We start from the raw sequence: 12723 nt of genomic DNA, 5'->3' as shown, positions 1-12723 counted from the left end.
TTAGGGTTTTCTATATATAGTGTCATGTCATCTGTATACAGTGATAGTTTTACCTCTTCTCTTCCTATTTGGATGCCTTTTATTTCTTTTGTTTGTCTGGCTGATGTGACTAAGACTTCCAGTACTATGTTGAATAACATTGGTGAGAGTGGGCATCCCTGTCTTATTCCAGATTTTAGTGGGAAGGCTTTTAATTTTTCTCCATTGAGTATTACACTTGTTCTGGGTTTGTCATAAATGGCTTTGATTATGTCAAGGAATGTTCCTTCTATATATACTTTGGTAAGAGTTTTGATCATAAATGGATGTTGGACTTTGTCAAATGCTTTTTTTGCATCTACTGAGATGATCATGTGGTTTTTGACTTTTCTTTTGTTAATGTGTATGACATTGTTTGATTTGCATATGTTGAACCATCCTTGTGTACCTGGGGTGAATACCACCTGGTTATGATGTACGATCTTTTTGATATGTTGTTGGATACCATATAATCCAGCAATCCCACTCTTGGACATATATCCAGACAAAACTTTCCTTAAAAAAGACACATGTACCTGCATGTTCATTGCAGCACTATTCACAATAGCCAAGACATGGATACAAACCAAATGTCCATTGACATGACTGCATTAGGGAGGTGTGGTACATATACACAATGGAATACTACTCAGCCATACAAAAGAATGAAATAACGCCATCTGCAGCAACATGGACGGAACTAGAGACTCACATACTGGGTGAAATAAGTCAGAATGAGAAAGACAAATACCATATGATATCACTCATATCTGGTAACTAACATATAGCACAAAAAACCTTTCCACAGAAAAGAAACTCATGGACTTGGAGAAAAGACTTGTAGTTGCTCGGGAGAGGGGGAGGGAGTGGGAGGGATTGGGAGCTTGGGATCAACGGATGCAAACTGTTGCTCATGGAATGGATTTACAATGAGATCCTTCTGTATAGCACTGAAAACTATGTCTAGATACTTACAACACAGCACGACAATGGGAGAAAAAATTATGTATATATGTATGTATAACTGGGTCCCCATGCTATACAGTGGAAAAAAAAAGTATGTTGGGGAAAATAACAATAAAAAATAAATTAAAAAAATTAAAATGTAAAAGCAAAAAAATAGAAGAAAAAAATGTAAAAAAAAGAAAAACGTTACCTAAATTATTAGATTATTATGTAAATTTTTTAGATTATTTTAGATCAAGATTTATTGATATGGAGAGTTGTCAATGTTATTTTATTAAATGAAAAAATGATCTACAAAACAACCTGTAAGGTATACTATTTATTAGATTATATAAATATTCACAGAAATATTATGTGACGTGTGTATATATAGCTCTGTGTGTGTGTATATACTAATGAATTCATATGATCTGGGATTACAAAGTAATTTCCTTTCTGTTTATACTGATTTATCCTTTAAATCACTATGTATTATATATTATTTAAAATTAAAAATAATTACTCTGAAAAATTAACTGATCTGGAAAAACTGAGAACTCCTAAGAAATTCTAACACTCAATTGTGTCATTTTTTTCTGCAGGAATTAACAAATGTAGTTTACGGTGTGAGATACAGTCAAAAGTAATTAACATCAAATAACAGGGAAATACTCTATGTTATAGTCACGATATAACATGACCAAAATATAGTAAAAATTTTTATATTTTAAGTTTTGTATAATATATATTATTTAGGGTAGTCCTTCCATTATCATCTCACAAAGTGAAATACTTTCATAAATCAAATCTAGCAAAAGCCTGTTCTCAAAAAGCCCCAATTAGAGGTTAAAGCTCACCCTACCTTCCTGTCAGTCTCTTCTCTGCCTCTACGTCGCTGTTCCTCTATCCTAGCTTCTCTTTTAACATCTTCTCCAATCTTTGTCAGAAGTAACATTTCTTTTGTCTTCCATTCCTGGAAAGCATAATGTTATTGTACTCAGGATGCATTCACAATAAACCTATTTTGTCCACTACCAACAATCAAGTTAAAATAAGTCAAGAGCCTAAGAGAAATCAAGTCAAACATAACTAAAGGAATACACTGGCATTAGAATGGGCTTTCTTTACTGAACTCCTATTAGGAATGCAGGGATGATTATTTTTAACTGAAGCTAAATTAAAATGTCTTTCTTCTCCACACTGAGGGCTGGAGTAGTTAAATAGTATCTAGTAACTTTCACCATCATTGCTTTAGGAGCAGATATTGGCTCATATATGTAGTTCATGGTAGCCTTATTATTTTTGTAACCATTTGTGCATTATAGCTGTGAAGAAAGATTACTATGGGTAAACCATACAGACCTGAAATGACTTCAAGTGGTATAATGTACAGATAAAATCATTTACAAACGAAGCAACTGTATACAATTATTCTCTCAATACTTTAAATTTGTTATCTCTCACCTCTTCAATTTTTCTACGAAGACTAAGTTTTCTTCTTGTGTATTCTCGCTGTCGTCTTTCTTCTCTATCCATCCAGAGCAGGCGTTGCTCTTCTGCAGTACGCTCAAGTCGTTCTAATTCCCTACTTATCATATCCAAATATCTAAGTAAAAGTGCAAATGTAAGTGAAGATGAATTGAGAGTTTCCTTTACTTTGGCATCATCTGCTTTGATATCCCCAAACCACCTCCTTGCTTACTTTTTATTTCTTGAGCTACAGGAATTTGACTGTTTTTCCTCAGCTCCATTCAAGGACTTTAAGCCTGACTATCCCATGAAGTCACCATACACAGGTCTTCCTACCAGATACATAAGTGTCTGTTCTTATGGCTAAGACAATGATAAAATGTGGAGCATACCAATTAAAAACATTTTGCACAGTATGTATTTGCAATTCAGCATGCTTAGAGATATGAATTTGCAAAGGCTGAAGTAACCTAAATATTAACTTCAAACCTGGAAAAAGATCAGATCGGAATTTCCTAAGAAAATATGTATGTTGAATCCTTTGTAATTTACAAGGCCTTAAACTTATCTTCCACCTATAGTCTCTAGTATATCAATATGTAGTATGGAACTACCACTGAACATAAAATTCAGGTAAGGCAACCTAATCCCCCAAATTAATGGAGGAGGAAAAAGAAGTATAGTGTGTCTCTTCACTTCCTAGGAAATGGTCTTGGCTATGACAAGGTGATGATTGAATGTGAGTAGATAATATCTGAAGAGCTTATAGTTTTTTTTTTTTAAGAGATAATGGATATTTATATCAGTACCTGATAAAGTTGTATCAAACTTTTTTTTTTTTTACTTTGCTTTACTCAAACTTAGTGCTGTCAGTCCCTAAAGATGAGCTATAAAAAACTACTATTAGAAGCATGTGCTAAAGATACTTTCCCTCCATCTTCTATTATAGGAAGGATTTTTGGATCTGATTTGTTCTTCAGTTATTGGCTTGGATGAACTTTTGGGCCCCCAGCAACCGTATCTTCTCTAGTAGAAATTCATCTTCATACCCTTGGGCACCAAAGTTCCTAATCCTGTACCTCTTGGTCTCCCCTCCCTCTACTTACTGAGGCAAATAGTGAAGTTACATAGAGTCTAGTGCTTTAAAAAATTCTACCTTCAATTATTTCTAGTATTTTCAAATTTATTTGGATCTGCAATATATATAAATATGAATTAACTTCAATCTTACCTGTGCCTCATTAATCGTTCCTGGTCCTTAACAGACTGTTCCTCCTTTAACAACTGATTTTGGAACTGTGCAACATCAGAACATCCAGAAAGACTTTTTTCCTCTAGTTTATTTACTTGTTTTGCAAGCATTTTCTATCAAAAAAAGTGTGTGTATCATATATATATATATATATGTAAATATAACTTTCTCACATTTCTCAGGAATAAGGCTGTCTTTTGATATGCCTTTTTTAATATTAGTATTTAGTAAAATTCCCATAAATAGCTAATTCTATTTGACTGAATCCATTGCAGACATGGACAATTAAACCAAAGTAAGTTTCTCTTTCTGAAAATAAAAGATTAACATTTAATCTTATTTTTCTGTGCATTAACTCTAGGCAGGAGAAATGGGGGAAATATAGAACACTTAAAGGTATAGAGAAGTCTTCCTTATTTCTATACAACTCTTTTGACCTTGGAACATATACACACCTTTCTCATTTTTATCCAACTGTCTTAACTCTAAAGCCTGAATTCGGAGTTCCCGTCGTGGTGCAGTGGTTAACGAATCCGACTAGGAACCATGAGGTGGCGAGTTCAGTCCCTGCCCTTGCTCAGTGGGTTAATGATCCCAATCTGGCATTGCTGTGAGCTGTGGTGTAGGTTGCAGATGCGGCTAGGATCCTGCGTTGCTGTGGCTCTGGTGTAGGCCAGTGGCTACAGCTCCGATTGGACCCCTAGCCTGGGAATCTCCATATGCCGCAGGGGCGGCCCAAGAAATAGCAAAAAGACCAAAAAAATAAATAAATAAATAAATAAAGCCTGAATTCACTCACATACACAAGGGCACAGGCACACATGCACACAGTCACACAAACTGTTGAGACAAAATTTGAAAGAAAGTCCCTATGTTCACTCATCAAATCATCCAACTATCATTCCATTTCACCTTTGCGAGCAACATTTTTTTATCAGGTGAACGCATGTGTGTGAGTACAAACATATTGTACATGCTCTTTGAGTCACCTCTAGGATGATGTAACTATTCACACTGTTCCTCTCCTGCTAAGCTGTTTTGTCTTCTAGATTAAGAATCTTGCTGCCACAATTAGCCCTAGCTCAAGTGGAACAGATACATTTGAATAGCAGTTCAATTACTAAATTATGTCAGATACCATTGGCATATTGATAGATGACCCAGTCCCTTTCCCTTTCTTGGCACAGGATAGCAACCTCAAAATATTATTTATTCCTACCTTAATTTTTACGTGGAAAAAATTATTTAGTTCATCAAAGTTAAAGTAAATAAAGTTAAATATTTTGCATACAAACAAACCTTTCTTCCAAGAAACCAAATTTAAGTATTTAACTTACTTGTTCTCTTATGTAGTTTCTTTCAAAGTCTAATTTTAAACTGGTAAGATATTGCCTGTACTTATTCAATTCCCTCAAGGTACATACAATCTAAAAAAAAAAAAAAAAAAGACAAAAAACGCAAAACAATAAAAAGAAAAAATATATAAATACAAATATTTTAAAATCATACCAATTACTTTTCAGAGGAAAAATTCTAATAATGTACCATTTATAGTAATTATTAATACAAAAATATTAACAATTTCATATGTATTATCTCTAAAATTGTTAATCAACAGTATATCACTATCCAAATAACACTACTTTACTAATATAGCTTGTGCCATGATAAGGAATTGGGTACACGCAACTGGAGTTAAAATAAATTACCAGTGTAACTATAATGTTCAACCCCGATAAGAATAGAATCTATTAGGACTTTATCAGGCTCATTTTTCTAGGTTCTAATTTTGTCTTAATTTGTGAAAAGTATATTGGGCACAGACCTTGACAAGCATACAGTGCCATTAGAGACAGAGAACAAGGACTATAATACAGTTGGGAGAATTTATATCTTCAAATTATTTGGTAATCATCTTTTGATATTACAAAGAAAAAAAGGTGAAGAAGTAGTTTCTTTTTTTTTTAATTTTTTTGTCTTTTTATGGCCACACTCATGGAATATGGGGGTTCCCAGGCTAGGGGGGGAATCAGAGCTGTAGCTGCTGGCCTATGCCACAGTCACAGCAATATGGGATCCAAGCCACGTCTGTGACCTACACCACAATTCATGGCAATGCCAGATCCTTAACCCACTGAGCAAGGCCAAGGATCAAACCCGCATCCTCATGGATACTAGTCAGATTCATTAACCACTGAGCCACGATGGGAACTCCCAGAAGTAGTTTCTTTTAGGAACAACTGTTGTCTGATTTTCCTTAAACCAAATTACTGAGTAATTAATGAAATTTCCTATTAAGTACCTTTCATGACCAGGTTAAAGGTGATACAGGCCTCCCACTGAGGTACACAAGCAAGCTTATATCAAGACTTAGAGATGTTTCAGTGATTAAAAAGAAGTAATCTTCAACCTACCTTATTATTGCTGGTGATGTAGCCTCCTTTCTTTAATCTCCTCAAGATATCTTTACGCTTATGGTATGCTCTTAAATGTGGATCATGGAGACTTTTATATTGGTTTTCCAAAAGTCGACAATAAGGATCAGTCAAGTTAAAACCATAAGAAGGTTGAAAAAGCTGTAAACATAGATTTAAGCATATTATAAATGTACAATTAATGAATTTCATTTCTGAATACTCACTTATTGAAAGAACTAGATTATTCATTGAAAATAAAGCATGCAAAAGGAAGGTGAAGTGGGGAAAAACCAGCAGTAGAAAGATTTTGAATGGGCAATGTTAATTGTTTATCTCTACCTCTTTTATTCACTGACCTGAACTATTCTGAAAACTTGTCCTCAATTATTTCCCCTGTATCTCCATTAGTCCCTAATCCAAAGCTAGAGAAGGAAGGAGGAAAGGAAAAGAAAGAGGAATGAGATAAAATTTGTTTTCATGTATAAAGCTAATACTAAAATTCTCCCTGTCCTCTTCCCTCTTCCAGATCAAGGCACTGCATTGAAAGCATAAAGAGATAATATCAATTATCATTACAATTCAGTAATTTTATTTTTTTAACTTTTTTTTTTCTTGTCTTTTTGTCTTTCTAGGGCTGCACCTGCAGCATATGGAGGTCCCCAGGCTAGGGGCTGAACTGGAGCTACAGCTTCTGGCCTATAGCAGCCCTACAGCAATGCCAGATCTGAGCGGTGTCTGCGACCCTCACCACAGCTCATGGCAACGCTGGATCCTTAACCCACGGAGTGAGGTCAGGGATTGAACCCATAACCTCATGGTTTCTGGTCGGATTCGTTTTCACTGACCCACAATGGGAACTCCCATAATTCAATAATTTTAAAATTAAGGAAAATAGAAAAATTTTCACAAAGATTCATGGAAACAACTTTGACAAAAAATAATAGGTTAAAGATGATGAATTGAAGAGTTATTGTGTTTTGAGAGCTTATCTAGTTAAAAAAATGATTTCTGAGTACTACAGTCAGGGAAAAATTCAAGGTCTATAGTAGAAGTATAGTATAAGTTTGACATATTGAACCTATATACCATACTTATACACAGAGTATACTACTATACATACAGTATATGTATAGTAATACATAGAGTATACTATACTTATAGTATACATAGAGTACACTTATACAGAGTATACCATACTTGTAGTATATATACTCTATGTATACATACCATAGTATAAGTGTAGTATAAGTTTAACATATTGAAGAACCAATTAAAAAGGATATTGGCAGCGACTGAGTTTTCTCCATGTGTGTAAAGACCAAATACAATCTTACGTAGTGGCCATTAACATACAAAAGAAAGAATAGGCTAATAGCCATGTTTCTATATCTGTTACTTTAAAGGAAATAGATTAGTTATTTAATCTCATTTGTAAATTAAAACATTTCCAAGTGAGTGGGGAGTTATTTTTTTTTTCCTTCGGTGTGAGTACTTAGATCATTTTTCAACAGCAGGATGGTGAGAATGGGTAAGGAAAGAACCTCTGAAAGGGAGAAAGTGGAGGATGCAAGTAGGTGTTGAAGTTGTCCGAATATTGTCTTTGCATCCTATCTTTATGCTTTCCTTTAGGTTTTCTTGGCCAGGAAAACAAATTTTAGTCTAAAGTAATGTCAAAGCAGGAATTGGCTCCCAAATGGAATGTGTGAGAGATGTGTTAACCTTAGAGTGCCTGGTTTGTAGGTATCCAGTTCAATTTATATGACCCCACATTTTGTGCATCAATCCAAACCTGTCTGCAGGTAATAATTTGTGACCTCTGTGTTCAATCTGGAAATAGCTACCTCAGTCAGATTCTGAACATTAAGGAACCTGGTTGGGTGGGACTCTAAAAAGAACCCTCTCAAGTGAAAAGATGCTTGTGTGAACAAAGGGGAAAACTGGAGGAACCTGATATGATGCTAGTGCTCCTTATTCATTTAAAAGCTTCCTTGTAAATTGCTGACCTCTTGCTTAATATCAGATTTTAATCTCTTCCGAGAAGCCGAAGTCATAAAGTGGAATTTCCTAATTACCAATGCTTCCTTGAGAAGGTAAGGGAAAAATAAAAAAGTAATTCCATAGGGCAATGTCCTGAACTCAGTGAGACCAGGTATGAATTCCCTATCTTTTCAGTAAGGTAAATAATCAACAATCATGAATCAAAGTGGGGATTGTTTCCTTTAGATGTTGACATTTAGCTGCCAGCTTTACATTTTGAATTTTAGCTTTGATGGCGTGCCTCTCAAGACCATGCTTCTCAAGAGCTGTAAACAAAGAACACCTTTTATATAAACTCATTCATTAGTATCAGGGTGACAGGTGTTGTCAATTAAAATAACTGGTTTCCCTTTGGGGAAAAAAAAGCACTAAAGGTGTAAATATAAAGCGAGGAGACTGGACTGAAAGAAAAAGGATATCAGAAAAGTCTATCTTCAGGGAAATTGTACCTAATTATGATTAAGTGAATTTTGGGGAAATGAAGGTAATAAAGAATAGAGAATGTATTTTTAAAAAGTAGTTGACAAATGAATTGATATTTGACATAAAATTATGATGAAGCAAACAATATATTTGAGGAAGCAGACAGAAGACAAGGCTAAAGTTACATATTAAAGAGGACTGATAATAGGTTTCAAATATGTTTTAGGAAAGCTGGATATATCTCAGTCAAATTGTGTGAGGTTGGACTATTTTGAGTTAACTTGGTCTATTCCAGTAGAGTAGATGTGTTTTTAAAAAGGGAAATCATATCTTTTCCAAAAACAAAATTTAAGAACTCATATTTATTAGGCAAGCTCAAATACAAAGGCCCCCCCTACTCATTTCTGATGACATCATAGATAGTAGATGGGTAAGCGGGTCATTCAGAATTCTTCCTTGTAGAATTTTCTGCAATATTGATCAAAGCAACCACTCAAAAAGAATGTATTGAACTTCCCTCAGCAATAATTACTGAGTCAAGGAATGAGGAGATTTGAGGGTGGGGGTAGTAGCATTGAAGACTAAAAACCATAAAAAGGTTTGAGGGCAGTATACACTATAACTCAGTATGGTTTACATGGTAAAATTACAGTGTTGAGTAAAATTATACAAATCAAAGGCACTGCAAATTCTAAGGAAGAATAAGCTAATTGGGGGCTGTGATAGTTGGAAAGAATCTTGAAAAATGGCCCAAACTCATAGATGGGGAGAAGAACAAAGGGCATGCCAAATTTGGGAGGCAAAGTGAACAAAGGTACAGGAGTATTAACATGGTATGTATGAGCAGCTATAAAAGACCCCAAATGGAAAAAGCTAAGCCTCTGCATCAGGGAAAAGATGGAACAGTGGGGAGGCTGGGGCAAATCATGAAGTCTCCTCAGGGAGACAGTGCCTTCTTTTATTAAAATGAGATTAAAGTACTAAAAACAACTCATTTCAACTCCACCTTTTTCTCACTTTGTGTGTGAGACAGAATTCAGCTCAAAACAAAACACAAAGAAGTGCTCTGTAATGAAAGTTCTGTCCAAGTTACTATTGGTTGAAATCATAACATATAATTAAATGCTAGCCGCTACAGATAACCTTCCGTCTTTCAACCAAACATACTTCTAAGACAATTAAATCTCACTAAACAAGCATATATGAAGTGCTATTATAGTTAGCACGATTCCATAAATTACAAATTAAGACAAACAGAACTAAAAATCTGAACTTTTCAGCCCAAGATTCTGTCCAAACCATACTAGATGAAATTGCTTGGTATGAATATCTTAAGATAGATACGAGGTTGATTTTTTTCCCCGTGAATGTTAGTGCACATTCCCTTAATGGACTTTGTGTAGTGTAGCTAGTGCCTTAATTTAACAGGAAGTTAAAAAAAAAAAAAAAGTTCAAAGAAACCAATATAAAAAGAAACAAAAAACTCATTACCTTTTCACTTAATTTCGTAGTGTAGTATAAAGTGTTGCTTCCTGGGATTACAGGCAGCTTGACCCCAAGAGGCAGATCCAGTAGTTGAGCTGCTCCGATACCCGGAAGGTGGGTTTTATGCGCGCCCTGTCAGATGTAATTGGAGAGTTTTGTCTTTCCCTTACCTATTACACAGTTAGTTTAAGTCAACCTACTGCTGTTCCAACCAGAGGAACCTAAGTGTCCAGCCCTTCCACAGTCACCGGCTGCGCCACAGCCAGTTGGTGTCCCGAGCCCTGCCACCGGCCACACCATACGAGGGAGCCAGAAGCCGGGCGGTTACTGACCTTACGGATCTTACGAGAGGTCAGTGGCTGGCCCCGCCCCGCCCCGCCCACCAGGCCGAAGGCCCCAGAGAAGGTCACGACGATGGCAGGCACCCTGCCACTCACATCTCTGCACTGCTGGCTGTCGGAGGACAGGCCACTGGTGGCGGTCTTTGTGGAGGCGACGTTGGCAGCCTTGGAGCAGGCGCTGAGGTACAGCTCCATGGCGGGGTTGGGCCCCTCTATGCCCCCGCGCTCACCACTCACCGCCCCTCGAACCCCTTCCCCGCCGTCGTTGTCGGTTTGTAACGACCCGACTGGGAGTGGCCGGTACGTCGGTCTGGAGGCCCACGCTCCCGGCCGCTTTGCAGGTCCGAACGTGCTGGCGTCAGAAGGGCAGTGCCTTCCCGAGGCCCAGCCTCTCGCGCTGGAGGCCTGAGCTCCTCAGAGCTGGGAAATCCGTGCTAGGGGCCTGGTCCCAGAGTGCCGAGGTCGAAATACTTCTCTCTGAAACCTACAGCCCTCAGTCAAACCCAACGAAAAGTCAAATATAAACCTCTGCTAGTGGGTTAACTGGCTAATTTCTCCTGCCCTCCAAGAAGATTTGGTTCCATGCAAAAAATAAACCAAATAAACTAAACCCCACAGTGATTGTACTGCCCATTCTAGGGCCAGGAAACTGTCTTTCTACATGTCCCACTTGCTAATAGACGCTGTGACCACACCCATCCCCAGGTTCTCATAACCTCTTCCCATCCAGGTCCCACATAACCAAAGTGTCTCCTCCTCCTCCCTCTTCTAGTCTTTCATTTCTAGCTCTCTTCCTCTCTCCCAATCCCTTCTCTCCACCTCTCCTGCTTTCTTCTAAGTCTCTTTCTCCTCCTGTCAACCATCTAGCCAAAATTTATAAAGTGCCTGACTCCTTTGGACCAGACATGAGCTGGGTGGGCACTGAGTGTAAAGGGAGGAGAAAAATACGGTCCTTCCTTCTGTGAGCGAACTAGGTTGCAAATACTTTGAGGGCAGAGACTCTTCTGATCTGTTGAATTTGGACTTAGCCTCTTAGATTCTTTGGCCCACTGTCATCCTCAGTTATTTTGGGGCCATTTAGTTAGTAATAATACCTACCTTTTACTGAGAATTTGCGAACTCCAGATACTGTGCTAAACACTCACTAACAGCTTTGTTAATAATTACCCCATTTCTTCAAAGACTAAAGAAGAATAACAGTCACTATTAAATAGTGGCCCCAGAGGCTGTTTTTTAATCAAAATTTACACTTGCTCGATTTGTTTTAATGCCGTTGGTATGCTTAGGACTCCTAAATTTGAAATCTAATTTTGGATTATACTCTACTGTCAGCTCTCCATATAGACATCTCACAATCATATCAAATTCAATATATTCAAATCTCAACCCACCCCTTTCACCAAAATAGGGCAAAACAAAAGCCTTATTCTTCCTGCATTTCCCATCTCAATGACAATATCAGGATCTACCCAAACCAGGAACTGTGAAATCCTCTTGGATATTTCCCCTTTTCCTAAGTCCCACATTCAGTTGCCCTCTCAGTCCTACTGATTTTATCACCAAAATTAATTGGTCCTCTCCTATCTCTCTCTACAGTACTCCCTCAGTTAAGCCACTCTTTCTTTTTTCAGTTTGTGTGATTGTCACAGCTTTGTATCTCCCTGCCACCATGCATCCCAACAGCTCATCTTTATTGAATTAACCCTTGATACCATTTCCCTCCCCTGCATTAAATCCCTGGTTGCCCTTAGGAAGAGTTAATACAGAGCTTCAGAGCATGTAACAGCCTCTGTTCCTTGGTCCCAATATTAGTTTCTTATTACTGCTATAACAAATTATTGTAATCATAGTGGCTTAAAACAACACAAAGGTATTATTTTATGACAAATGAGGTCAGCAATCTGAAGTGAATTTCATTATGCCAAATTCAAGATATTGCCAGGCTGCCTTCTTCTGGAAGCTATAGGGCACAATATGTCCTTTCTCTTTCTGGCTTCTGTAAGCTCCCTTTTCCTCCCATTTTAAATCCAGTGTGTAGCATCTTCAGGTCTCTCTCTGACCTCTGCCTCCATCTTCTATAATTAAGACACTTTTGGTAGCGTTGGCCTCATCTAAATGACTTGTTTATTTTAAGGTCGGTTGATTAGCAGTCTCAATTTCATCAGCAATCTCAGTTGCCTGTTGCTGTGAAACATAGCATATTCACAGGTCTTAGAAATAAAGATGTAGATACGTTTGTAGGTTATCATACTGTCTACCACTTCCCTTTTCTTCCTTTCTAAGACAAGGTTGCCCTAAATCACCCCTCAAAATTGAACTTCAGATGATGCAGAAC

The 12723-nt window shown here is 37.2% G+C and overlaps 1 protein-coding gene across 2 annotated transcripts in view; it reads right to left on the bottom strand.

Annotated features, from left to right (window-relative positions):
• The window catches only part of FSIP2 (fibrous sheath interacting protein 2), a 99011-nt gene extending 88269 nt beyond the window's left edge, over positions 1-10742 (bottom strand). For both annotated transcript variants that reach the window (XM_084999135.1, XM_084999136.1), the window contains exons 1-7: positions 10485-10742; positions 10054-10179; positions 6100-6261; positions 5023-5112; positions 3665-3798; positions 2428-2569; positions 1826-1936 (exon numbers count right to left, since the gene is read on the bottom strand). In XM_084999135.1, the coding sequence (XP_084855261.1) occupies positions 1826-1936; positions 2428-2569; positions 3665-3798; positions 5023-5112; positions 6100-6261; positions 10054-10179; positions 10485-10583 (864 nt within the window). In that variant the 5' untranslated portion in view covers positions 10584-10742. The remainder of the gene's footprint in view (positions 1-1825; positions 1937-2427; positions 2570-3664; positions 3799-5022; positions 5113-6099; positions 6262-10053; positions 10180-10484) is intronic.
• Positions 10743-12723: the final 1981 nt, after the last annotated feature.

The sequence above is a fragment of the Sus scrofa genome, chromosome 15, assembly GCF_054392235.1.
Source record: "Sus scrofa isolate SSC_HxYL_T2T_F1_AM1 chromosome 15, Sscrofa_HxYL_maternal_Yorkshire_Landrace_v2.0, whole genome shotgun sequence".
NCBI lineage: Eukaryota > Metazoa > Chordata > Mammalia > Artiodactyla > Suidae > Sus > Sus scrofa.
This window is presented reverse-complemented; position numbering and strand designations above follow the sequence as displayed.